At 28.0% G+C, this 14,327-nt stretch overlaps 1 protein-coding gene across 2 annotated transcripts in view; it reads left to right on the forward strand.

The window, feature by feature from the left end:
• Window positions 1-14,327, forward strand: part of LOC132923671 (putative fatty acyl-CoA reductase CG5065) — a 50,259-nt gene that overhangs the window by 24,019 nt on the left and 11,913 nt on the right. For both annotated transcript variants that reach the window (XM_060987595.1, XM_060987594.1), the window contains exons 2-3: window positions 4,154-4,598; window positions 11,602-11,856. In XM_060987595.1, the coding sequence (XP_060843578.1) occupies window positions 4,353-4,598; window positions 11,602-11,856 (501 nt within the window). In that variant the 5' untranslated portion in view covers window positions 4,154-4,352. The remainder of the gene's footprint in view (window positions 1-4,153; window positions 4,599-11,601; window positions 11,857-14,327) is intronic.

Genomic DNA, 14,327 nt, shown 5'->3' on the forward strand with positions numbered 1-14,327 from the left:
AATTTCAACATTTCATAAAATATAAGAATTTAAGTTGAACCTATGCAAGGTGTATAAAAAATATTGTTTCAATAGACGTGAGATACTAAAATGCTTGGACAACGGAATGTGTTAATATTAATATAAAATAAAAATACACTGGTTAATATAATGTCAGAATCAAAGTAAAAGAAAATTCGAATAAATTAATTGTTCTTAAAATCATTATACATTTTCCCGGAAACCATATTATAATATTATTAATAATTAATATTAAGGTACTCGAAAAAATAATTTTAAAACAATTTTTAATCAACTCAATCAATCGCAGATCATATAAGATATAAACATTCGTTAAAAATATTGTCAAATAATAGGTACATTATTTAATGATAACTTAATTTTTCATTTTGATGGATATTCGCGTTTGTAGTGAGTGCAGGGATAAGTTCCGAAATTTTTTCAATATGATATAATACTATCAACTCTTGCATTTCTTTTTTTTTAAGTAAGTTAAATTTTATTTATAATACATCTCATAGTGCATTTAGAAATGTATTAGCTGAGACAATATGATGCGCTAATACCCCCGCGACCCGCATGTGTTGTCATAATCTTACACACGTACTATATGATAAGAGATTTGAGTTTAGCAGTTTCAATTATGTTTCTTAAATTTTAATAATTACAAAAAATATACCGATCATTAAATTAAAAAAAAAAAAAATATGATATATGTTCTCTCGTTGTTTTTTTTTTGTTATTTTATTATTATAGCGAGTTATGATCATTTTTAATTTTAATAGTTTGCATATTAATATTAATTCGCTTTAAAATTAAAAAAAACCACCGAAAGAACATAGATAATAATATTCTTGTCTATAAATTAGATAATTAGTCAATTTATCATAATGTTAAAAGTAGCATCTTAAAATTTTAATTAACGTAAGTTAACACCTACAGACGTCACTACACAATCTGTAACTGAGACAATAAATTTGGGATGGCAGGTGATATCACATCCTGGCAGTATTATTTCAAATTGGATGTACATACATACGCGTTATAATCATACAATTTATGGTTTATGAATGCTAAAACATATATATATATATATGGCCATAAGAACCCAAATATTATAGGTCGAAATATCAACACGATATTTCTCAAGAAAACTTGTTTTACACCAAATATTCAATATTTTGAAAAATTATATTTTTTAACTACATTAATTCATATTAAATTTTTTTCAGTATCAAATAGTTGAATAGTATAATGCAAATTAATAGATAAAAGTACAGTCCGTTTGATATCGATGCACAATATTATCGTTGGGAATATTTTATATAATAGTCCATCGTCGCCAAAATTGTAATACCAACTATGAATTAATTTATTGGTCTGATAAATTTTTGTTTACAAATTACAATTTATATAATGACAATTAATCTTATAAATGTAAATGTATTATTTGATAACTTCATTCTGTAAATGTTTAGTGGTTTAGTCTGGAAATAATTAATACATTTATAGATAGGTACACCGTGCATGAGTAAATTAAATAAATACGTAATCAATAAATATACGAATAATAATATTATATATTAAAATATTACTTTTGTTCAATCTCAAAACAGTATTTCGAACAGAATACCTGTGCAAAAAGAAACCAGCTACTCGCGAATAATATACGTTTACAATTTTGTGTAGATTAACTTTGAATCCATAAAATAAAATCGATTTAGTCCTTTAATTCTTACGTCAAATATCGACTTTCATATTTATTCATCATATCATGTAATGACTGCCAATTTATTATTATCATTAACACTTCTATTAGTCTAGGACCTGATTTATAAAAATAGATGGCCTGCACATAATTTACTTTCCGGTCTTTTAATTTAACTAAACAATTTGTTAAACATTTTAGTCCGCTGACTATTAAATACAAGTTTAATCCATAAATCACAATAATTTTTTTAATTAATTACAATATGCATTTATTTTTTATTATATATAAAAAAAAAATCTGCAATAGTATTTTCAAAAGTTAATTGTTTTGTAACATCATAGTTGAATGGCAATAATGACAAAGAGTCCAGTTTTTCTTGTGTAAATTAGAGCACATTCGAGTTTTTATATGTTTAAGAGCAGAAAATGAACTTTACTCGGTTGTTACTACAATATTCGTATATTATGACATAAACATATGTTTTTTGGATGGCTTATGCACTGCTTGCACGTGAGTAAATCTCTTTGTCACAGATTCACGGCGCAATACCGATACTTTGAGTACAATTTAATAAACTTCGTACATAAATGTTTAAAAAAAATAAATGATAATAAATATTATGTAACTAGAAATTTAAAAAAATTATTAAAAAAAAAAACCGGCTTCAATCCTAGCCTATAGGTCAAAGTCCCGAAATCATCGAACAACCATTTCCAGGCTTCCAGCGCTAAAAACTCGTTGCGGAGTGTTGAAACGGAAACTAATCAAAATATTAAACAAGGTCAATGATTTCACGGCAGATAGCTAATACTGGAACACTAAAATGTAAATACAAAGCCTATAAGTTACTAGTTAGACGGGAAAGATTTCAATAATAAGATTCAAAATAGAATTTCAGGATCAATAGTATGTGCACGTCAGAAGACTATTATTATAGAACCTGGTAAAATTAGAAAGTTCATATTTTTCCGCAACATCGTAGTACAACATTTTCAACCCTTAGTCAAATGCGATGGTAGCCATGCAATAATAATAATATACACAATATATCATTTGCATCAAAGTAGACGTAGTTACCTACTACGCACTACGCACAATTCCTATATGCTTCCAAACTAAAAAGTAGCCGTGAAAGAAGCTCGACATAACATGCCCTAAAAGATGTTTAAAAAAATCGATACAAAAAACGCAATCATCCAGGACACATAAAAAATATTATCAAAAATATGTGTATTGAATAAAAATAAGTAAAAATATGTAGCTATATACTTTACGTAATACAGTAGAACCTCGATTATCCGTGTTTGCGATTAACCGTGCTCACTCTTCCAAAAATTTAAAAATAAGTATGGACTGTAGATATATATATAGTTATAATCGAATATTTTATATTACATAATATACGATATCGACAATCGTATTAATGACATTTTTGACGATAATAACTTCTGCGAACAGGAAAATTTTGACTTCCATGACGTTATTGGCTTAAGAAAAATTAGAAGTGAAGTAAGAAAAATTATTTCAAACCAAAAAAAACAAAGACTGATAATTTCATATTTTAAGCCTTAATAACTTGTTGTATAAAATTATTGTATGTATATAATGTATATTTTTTAAATATAATTAAATTAAAATTTTCAAAATTTCATTATTATAAAATTGTACCTATGTATTTCTAGTTAAAATTAAATAAAAAATTTCATTATTTTAAAATATCTCGATTAACCGTGTTTTTCATTTATCCGTGTGACTCCCTCCCCATCATTACCCCGGATAATCGAGGTTTCACTGTATATATTCTATTATGTTGTTATGTTTTTCTTTACAAATTAAATTTTATAAGTGTAAAGTGTAAATACATTATTTAATAATCTTATAAGGCGAATGTTTAATTCGGTTAAAATATTATATTAAAAAAATTTATGTATAAGTAATTAAAGGAGCTTAAGCATATTATATAATAATAATGTGTTCAATTTCAAAAAAATTAAAAAGGTCAAATAAAACAATTAGTAATGTCACACAATTGGGAAAATGCTAAAAGATTTTTTCGAAAAACTATAAGCCAATTAATTATGCGATTTTAATAAAATGTAATTTATTAAATTTAAACCAATTCCGGTGCGTCGATAATTTAGTATTTCTAATTACACCGCGAAACACAATACAAAAATAGTAAAGTACGGTAGAGGGGAATAGAAATTTGCGAACCACTCCCTCCTTACCCCCTTGTCAAGAAGATGCCAATTGTATCTATATCTTGAACCGTGGTTATAATGTACATCGTCTCCTCGATACCCCCTCTCCCACCCGCAGTCGTAGCGTAACGTGCTATTCCATTCTCCCTCACTGCGCTCGATGCATTATACGGCCATAGTCCACAAATGCGCACTCGATACACTTTTAAATTGATTAATTGTTGAATTTCTATCGTTGCAGCGTCATACACATACGAATATCGGCGCACGATGTCCGGTCGTTTGGCGGGAGTAGAGGTTTAGTAGCGGCGATCATCGAACGTCTGTACAGCTACTACTGATACACAAAATCGCGGCAAGACGTCTGCAGAGCTCTACAACACACACATTATCCCGTTGAATATATATATACATAAACCAAAAAAGTTCAATCGATTACGATGATGACCGACAACAACAACGATCTCGGCTGCCAGGACTGGAACGCGCCGCCGTCTGATGGGACAGTGGTCGACTTCTACGACGGCGCGTCGGTGTTCGTCACCGGCGGCACGGGATTCGTAGGCAAAGCTCTGATCGAGAAGCTGCTCAGATCGTGCTCCGGTCTGAAGAACATTTACCTGCTGATCAGGCCTAAGCGGGGCAAAGACATAGAGTGCCGTTTCCAGGAACTGTTGGAAAATCCGGTAAGAAAGATTTTTCTCTCTCTAAAATTAACGGCATATTGTTAGTGCACTTTTTGATTTCACTATTTTAGCAGGCCCGAGCGGCACATAACAAATATTCGTGATCAGCAAAATCACAATATGGTGTTCTTAGCTTTAAAATTATAGAATTAATGATATATATATATATATATATATATATATATTATATATATAAAATCAAATTTAGACTTTTTTTTATCTAGGGTGTCTCATAGTATTTTATTGATATTTTAATTTTAAATTTTAATATAGTTAAAAATCGAAAATGTATGGAAATACATTTTAAACATTAATAATAATCTTTCTTCAATGTGTTTCTTTTTATTTCTTTTTTGTTTGTTTCAATTCAAATAATATTAATTGTAGACTATTCTATAGATACTTATTTTCAAAACATTATAATATTTTCAAAATACTTAGACTAATTTAAAGTTATTATTATACTAAGAAACTAACCGTTCTATCGACATCCATATTGACTTTTATAAATTAATAATAAAAATAATATAAAATACATAATAATATATCATGTTAATTATTATTTACTATGCAATATTTTTGACAAAATTTAGTTCAACCTAACCAATTACAAATAAAATAATAAATTACTAATAGTAATATACTAATATGTATTATTATATTTCAATAAATTATGAAATATCCTTAAAAATATTAAAATTATCTATAAATATAAATATTTTTCGTATGTCAATCAATTTAATTTTTTTATGTCGATAACTAAGAAAACTTAAATATTTAAAATCTATTTAAATTAATTATCTGTAATATTATAATTTTTATAATCAAATCACGTCATTTGGGCAACTAAAAAGATATTTGAACATGACTTTGTTTTCAATATTTTAGAAATGTAATAATTTAAAACAGCTTTCAAGTGCTTCTATCTTATTTTACAGACATAACATACAATTGTTGGTATCTTTCCATCAATAAATATGAATCTCATAAGTTTATTGCCTAAGTTTGTTTTTTCTAACGTCTTTGAATACAACACTCAACGAAAACAGTACCGTCGGTAATAGCACGACACCAGTCGACTCAGGTTGGATATTTTATTGTATTATACGTGAAAGTATCGTACCTTTAATTTTAAATTAACAAAAAAATGTACATGGACACACCACTTTGTCAATGTTAAATACAATTTTCTGTTCCCTATAATATAAAAAATAGTAATATTTTCGCATACAAAACATTTTGCATATATTAACGGATAATATTATAATATAGGATATTTTTCTATAACAGCAAAAGACCAAGAATGAGTTGAGATTGTTTTTGGAAAATTTTTTTCATAATGCGTAAAAAAAATAAAATTAAGTTGTATAAATTGTGTTGGTCTCTAATATATTAAACATTTTCATCATGAATTGACATGCCCATAAAAAAATTTGGCACTTGTTGATGCGCTGACGCCTATGTTAATGCAGATAATAACGTTGGTACGTTTTAACTTTCGACACAATACACATAGAAACTTTCAATTAATATTTAATTTGTACTCATCTCACGACATGTGGTACTTTGAGGGCATAGGTAGGTATAACTATTACACTATCAATATAGTACAAATTTGGCGTAATATATATTATGTCATTTGAAAAAATTCATTAAAAATCCTCTACATGGTATAAATGTAATCAATTTTATTTGCACAGGAAATTCACATCGAGCAACACCAAACATTACATCATAACATACAAATTGTATTCACCGTCTGTTTCTTTATTGTTTCCACATATTATCATAATGGTTTTATTTCAGAACCATTCGTTTTGAATGCAATGAATCGGTTATTACAATTTACGATAAGTAAACGACAACGTTTGTATTATTTCATTTATTTCACACACTGTGAATTAATTAGGCACAAACTATTAATATGATATTTTTATAGTGTGTCGCCGACACTGTATACCAATAAATATAATAGGTGTCTTTTATCTATTAGATACACGTACTTATAGTGGATACTCTCATTTAAACTTTCTCGTGGCCGTTATAATTACACGTGCGCGTGTCGTAAATACCGACCAAATTATATTTCCGTTATCGATTTGACCTAGTACGATAATCGATTAGATTATACCTTAACTAGGTTTTTATTTTATTTTTTATTGGCGAGCAGTTACATTGCACGATTCCATGACACCCTATACATGGCCAGGGAAGCTATAGCGAAGGCCTGATAATATTGTAAATGTCCATAGAGCGACAAGTAAATAAATAAATGTGTATAATATCTACGTTGACTATTGTGTTTACGCGACGGCGATACTCGTCTGCAGTACACATATACGTGTACCTACCTAATATATTTTTTAAATTTACAAGAATAATTTAATCATTAAAATCATATAATTATTGTTTGAAATAGAGGAGCAACAATACTATTATTGCTGATTCGTTACGGTTTTATCGCATTTGCGCACACATAATAATTATGGGAGTATATATCAAATAGGCTACATATGAATATTTTATTATATATTATATATTATGCAACTACTACGATATCACAGTACGGCTCGGTATGCGTTGTAAATCTGTGTAGATTCTCGAGAACTAGCTATATTTTATATGTCGTCGACCGTCGTGCTTGGAAAGAATAAAATAATAATAACAATAATAATAATTTTTTTGCGGAAATCCGGAACAATGTTATTTTTTTTTTTCAGGATAAATTATTTTTTACTGCTCATATAAGATGGACAAGCTAATTTTTTTAAGACATTATGACCCGGCGACGAAATAGCCGAGATACGATTTGTACATAAATAAATAAATAAATAATAATATTAACAATTTACATGACATTCTTAACCAGTAGGTTCATGATAAATAAATAATTATGTCATTTACGTATTTTTATATTTTACTGTATCCTCAATCCACATATTTGTACAAGCTGACGAGGTTTAAAAGTTTAATCAGAATACCAGATATCAATAAACTAATAAACGATAATACGTTGATATAATTGCAGTCGATCCGACATTTATCATAGATACAGATAATATAAATTCGCAATAACCTCATTTGAGTCGCAAGTAGTCATAGTGATTATTGTAGCAGGTGTATTAAGAGTATAACTCATTTTCTGGAAAAAACACTCCCCCATCGGAAATTCGGCCATCAAGCAATAGCATTCCTTTTTTGACTTCGTGGTATAGTACCGTGAGTTTTGCTTTTAACCACCGTAACTGCCATAACCATAACTACAGACTACAGCAATAACTACGGTAATGATATATTTTTAATACTATACAGTACAGAACCTCCGTCTCGTCACCCGATGAGTAGCGACACAGCTCTTTATGATGGTGCATGTGACAAGTTTTTTGTTCAAATATATGTCTTAAAAGAATAACTAGGAATAATAAATATCACGTTTAATAAAGTGATCCGACTTTGAAAGAGAAAAACTTCTTATAGGGCACTTTAAATTTGAATTAAAAAATTCTATTTCTAAATTTGTTATATTCGATTTCGAATGATAAGAATCAAATTGGGCAATGCGCTCAATAAAAAATCGTTCTTTTTCTATATAAATAAATAAATAATGAAACCAAACAACTCTACGAGGCGTGATAGTTTTTCCTATAAAATGTGTTTTGAATAAAAAAATCAAGCTTTTCATTTCTGTTCGGCAGTGCCTTTGACATGTGCCACTTGCAGCGCGTGCATAGATAGCCCGATACCCGAGTACAATCGCACTCACGCTAGGTAATTATCATTTACGACTAACACAAAGAACACAGGCGCCGGCGACATGACTACACATTGCCTAAATAATAAATATTGCCTCTTGTTAAGTAAAGACACGATCGGTACCATTGATATGTAGTCAAGTGTGAACAGCACTGTATTTTATTGAACACTAAAAATAAATATATTAAATCAATAAAGGCTAGACAACCAAAAACATATCCAAAAGATTATAGTCTCTTTAACCTCATCTGCTCCCAGGATAACCCGAAATAAACCAGTTACCAGTTGTATAAACCACGACTGCATGTTTTCAATAAATACAATAGATATCACTGAAATATATATATTTGCAAGTTATAGTTTTTCTGACTCACAACTTTCCACCGAAAAAATAGCAGCGTGGCAAAAGGGACCGCCTATGGCTTAATAGGACAGTAGTGCACGTAATCCGATCGTATCCCTGTTATTCTGTTTAATGTATATTATATTTCCCAAATAGCAGTATGTACTGTAATTTTGGTATTTCCCAGGCTGTAGACGGATTGACGAACTATTATTATGATGAATATAATATGGAGGGTGTTAAAATGCCCATTGGATACAAGTTGTATCATACAACGACGAATGCTATATATATATTATGTTGATCTAAAATGAATATCTGATATGAAATAGTTTGCTGTGATAATCAAGTGTGCAATATTATTAAAGCGATATAGAACTATATTTCTTTTAGTATCAATATCGTATCACATAATATATCAAATACCAATGTCGTATTAATGTAAGTAAATTTATTGGTGATTTTAGAATTAATAATAATAATTCATAATGATAAAAAAAATTTAACCTTCTTATTTTATATAGTAAATATGCCAAATATCGTTTATATTTTATAATTTTATTTCTATTTTATTATTATTATTATTGTGTTTGTATAATATTATAAAATAGAGTTATATATTATATTATATTATTTCTATAAAATAGAAATAGAAATAGAATAATAAAATATAAATGATATAAAATGTATTTGTTGCAAAATATAAATAAATATATAAAATAGCTATCTATAATGTAGTTAATTATAATATCGCTATCAATATCATCAATATGTATTTAACTACATCGATATGGGGAAATTTGTTCGATATAGATATCGTTCGCTCTTATTTCATAATTTCGGCGTAAAATATTAAATAAGTAGGTAGTATGTTATTATAATTATTACTACGTCATGTGGTCTCGAGATCACGTGTCTCGACTATATTTAATGTTCATTATATAAATATTGATGATCGGTGTCAGACGCACGTTTGCGGAAAGTTAAGTAAAGTTTATAATGTTTGTAGAAAGACCCCTACTCGGATCATAAAATAACTCTGTCATGCAGCACACCAAACTACACCTACATGACAGCGACATCAACTACTTAAGACAAAATTCAAAACATGTTGTGATCATAATATATTACAAACATTGTTACAAGTTGAAAACAAGTATGAGGGAAATCGTATACTTTTTATGTGCGCTAAGTCCTTGGCTTGTTGTATTTAGGGTGACCGGATGGGCAACTGCGTCTCTATTATAGTGTCTTAAGAGAAATTTTAAATTATGACGAAAATTGTATTTATTATATTTTAATATATTATACATATTTTATACTATATACACAAATAAACGCAAGTAACGCATTTAATACTTATATAATATTTTAAAATGCATGTACACCTACAGTATACATTTTTGTGTAGTTACAGACTAAAATTTATTCCCCTTCCCCTATATTCGTCCTAGGTCTGTCCTGAGTGGATGCATACATATAATATATATGAAAAACAAAGTACGAAACCTTTAAATCGACTTTTCATTGATTTTAATCGAAAACTCGAAACATTTTTATCTATTGTTATATTATATTGACATATTATAATATTCCACAGTAGCATCAATAGCAAAAACATGAAACCTTTGAGCATATTATCCTAGCCATAAAATTATTTTATACTTTTGTCCTTACATACTTCTTCGTAAGAATACAGTACCTAGGTGTAAAATGTATAATTTAACATGACATACAATTTATAATTATTACCCATACATAGCCATATTTATACAATTTCATAATTGATTTTACTGTGTACTTATTATTTATTGCCATAATTTTCGAGATCATATAACAAGAACATAAAGTATTTTAAAAATAAAATTAAAGTAATTTTTAAAGTACAGAATACATTGAGAATACTTGATATTTCTATCTACCAATAATATAATTCTAAGTCCTCGACATTATTATGAAAATTACAATTTAATAAAAAAGAATATTATAGTATAGTAATTAATAGGTAATAAAAAAGGGGGAAGTGGGTAACGGCTTTGCTATGTGGTTTGTGTCGAATGAACTTCTTCATTGAGGAGTAAGACGCTATGATGTATACACTAAATTGAATTTAATGATAAATCGTTACATATAAAAAACGAATCATAGCGAAGACGGCCAGTCTATTTTAATATGATATATTTATGTTGCTGTTATAGTAATTTATTTTAGTATTAGCAATGATTTAATGATATTATATTAATTTAATAATACATTAATAATACAATATTATAATATACTATAAAATCAATACCGAGTAATACGGTAGGTTAAATTAATTTTTGCTGTCAAAACAATATTTGAAAATGTCATTATGCTTATAAAATAATAGTATACATTAAAAGTCTCAAATAGCTAAGAATAATATTCTTAAATTACAAAAAAATAATTTAAAACATTATTCTTCGTTTAAATAAAATATAATTTCGTTCAAATTTGAACTTAGAATGTGTATAATTAACAGCGTTGAACTACATATTTTTTTAAATTTTTGTATAAACAATCTATGAGAAATACGAAAAATTTTCGATGCGTATATTATAACTGTAAAAAATTAAACATTTTATAAAATTTCTAACTACAAAATTATTTGCAGATTTTCGTAATTTTGTCGAGACTCGAAATCTATTGTTAAATAATTAATAATATTACATAATGAGTAAAAACCTTTGAACACATTTTTATGACCATTAAAAAAATAGTTTTATGAACCTATTCAGAATAGGTACCTCGGGTGATTATTTTTAATATATCAAATATAATTTTAGAAAATATCCTTAGTTTTGAATTCATTTTTTTGATTTTAAAATAATATACTTAATATAATTGTATTTATTATTTATGGTACGTGTGGTTTTTCTTGCGCAGGTGTTCGATCGCATTCGGTCCACAGATGACGCGGAAAAAGTATTCGAGAAAGTGGTGTGCATCAACGGTGACGTATCCGACCCCGACCTGGGTTTGAGCGCCGAGGACAGGCAAAGGCTGTGTTCCGACGTGACAATAGTCTTCCACTCAGCAGCCACAGTCAAGTTTAACGAAACCCTCCGCACCGCCGTCACACTCAACACATTGGGCACGCAACGCGTCGTAGACCTTTGCCGGTCGATGCCAAAGTTAAAGGTACGTACCCGGAAGAGGACTTTGGAGCTATTTTTTCCACGTAAATTACAAATTAATGGTAAAAATTAACAGGAAGTTTATGAAAAAAAATTCGCTATCTCTTACGAAATCTCCAGGCATTCAATATTTAATTTAGTCGGAAAAATACAGATTATGATATTTGTTTAAATTAAAAATCAGTAGAATAAAATAAAGAAATTTTCATAATCATGATACAAACAAAAAAAAATATTCCTTTAGTAGTTAAAATTTTAGGTTAACTTAATCGGGACAATTGAAAAATATTGCGATTGTTTCAAGCCTGTGCGGGGAAAATAAAATAATAAAATAAATGAAGTTAAAGTTGAGTTAAGAAAATAATTCAAATACTAAATAATATGCATGGCATTTATGTATTAATTAAAACAAACTCTTCTTAATAACTGGTTAGTACCAAACTTTGAAAGCAAGAAACTTTTTAACTGGGGTATCAATCTAATAATATAATGTATAATATTAAAATTTTATATCAGTAATGGTTGCAATCAAACGGTCGTTCGCTTATGATTTAAAAGTCTATCCCCAGCAATGATTTTTATAAACGTTTGTAAAACCACAATTTTATAATCGCGCCTGATTCATTATTACTTTATTAAGACGACATAACAGCTTTGTCAGTTTTGTTTACATTCAATATTACCATTGTGGTTATTAATACTTGATTACAGGGTTTGTGATAAAGATAACATAACATTACATTACATAAAATTATTAAAAGAATATGCATTTTTTGCTGAAGTTAAACGTTTTTTACAATATGTATAAATATATTATTATCCGTCTGTATTTAATTTTCACTGATAACTTGTACTGTAAAAAAGTTATTCAGTACTTTGCGCCGAGTTAAGACTTGACGGGCTTTGCATTGTGATAGGGAGAAAATTTATGATAAACTGAATGTTATATAAATTAATTTGGTCTTAAAAATGAAGTTTGCAACTTTTATTTTCATATTAGTATTTTACATTATGATTCTAATACAATGATATTTGTTAACTATTAAGTATATAAAAATAAAATAACCTACTTGTTTACTTAACGCATAATATAAACAATAAATATTGTAGAATATTGTAATACCCTAAATTCAACACTTAACATTTTTTTTTTTAAGTTTTTTTCTACATAATTTCATACTCTTTCTTTCTCATTTCTTTTTTTTTTTTTTAAAGAAAACAACCTAGTACCTTTATGCTATAAATGGGTTTCAAAACCTTGTTTCATTTTGTCCCTATACTGGAAATTGAGTACTCTTGGTACCACCAGGTCCCATAATCGGTGTTCATATTATTACCTTTACAATAGATGTAGGTAAGTAAATATCATCGATCATATACTTATAACGAGTTATTTTTCGTGATTATATATAAGTTTCAACTTTTTCTGTTTTTTCTGCATATTTAAAGAACTCCCAGCTGTACCTGCTTAATACGTTCTACATAAAAATATAAAATATTTTTTTTTCGTACTAATTCAGTAACTCGTGTTAATATAGTTAATATATTATACTCAGTAAATTTTCTAGTATGATTTATGCGTCCCGTTTCTCACCGCTCACATGAGCTTTTAAAAATAATTTTTATTTAAAAAACGTAAAATCAACTTGGTTATGGATTAGATACCATTATTTGATATTTTCTACTTTAAATTTATATCAATTGGAAGACAAAATATATTAAATTTAAAAATATTATTTTTTTGATTTTATTATATTTTTCTGAACAATTAACTTCTCGTATATTTCAATAACATCAATAGGTTTAGTATTTTTTTCTGCGTTAGTTCAAGAAAATATAAAGAAATATAATTAATTTCCTAGCTGTTAGTGGAAACCCCTTCCCACAATAAATACGCCACTAGGGCAGTATAGACGATATAAAAGGCGTTTAACATATTATGTACAATTGCTATATTACTAGTATATTGTGTAGGTATGAGATAAACCGAGTGATATACGCATTATAGTAATATATTAAATATTATAATGGTAAAATGAATAAAATAAAAACAATAAAACGATAGTTGTTAAATTGTTATGGCTGTCGTATTATGAAAGGTTATTAGATTATTTAGATTGCTTGTTTTGAGAAAAGCGTCACGTTGTTACATGAGTATGGAATTGAACGATGTCTTTTGTTTTTGCAGTATATTTAAAAGTGCAGCGCGGTTTTGATAACTACCGTTAAAGTATTATTCGACAAATCGTTATTTACAATCGGTTAAAAAAATTTTAAACTTCGTACACAGTGACAGTACTACGAGTCTGTGATGAAGAGATGGGAGACGGGAGTAGAAACGTCTGTTTAGAATCGAAAATAGTTTTTAGAATGATTGTGTATATAACAGCAACTTTTCGTACAGACAATTCTCACCTAATCTTTAAAATGTTTATGAGTAACAACAATTCTTTCATATTTTGATAAGTATTGCTT

This window comes from Rhopalosiphum padi, chromosome 3 (assembly GCF_020882245.1).
Source record: "Rhopalosiphum padi isolate XX-2018 chromosome 3, ASM2088224v1, whole genome shotgun sequence".
NCBI lineage: Eukaryota > Metazoa > Arthropoda > Insecta > Hemiptera > Aphididae > Rhopalosiphum > Rhopalosiphum padi.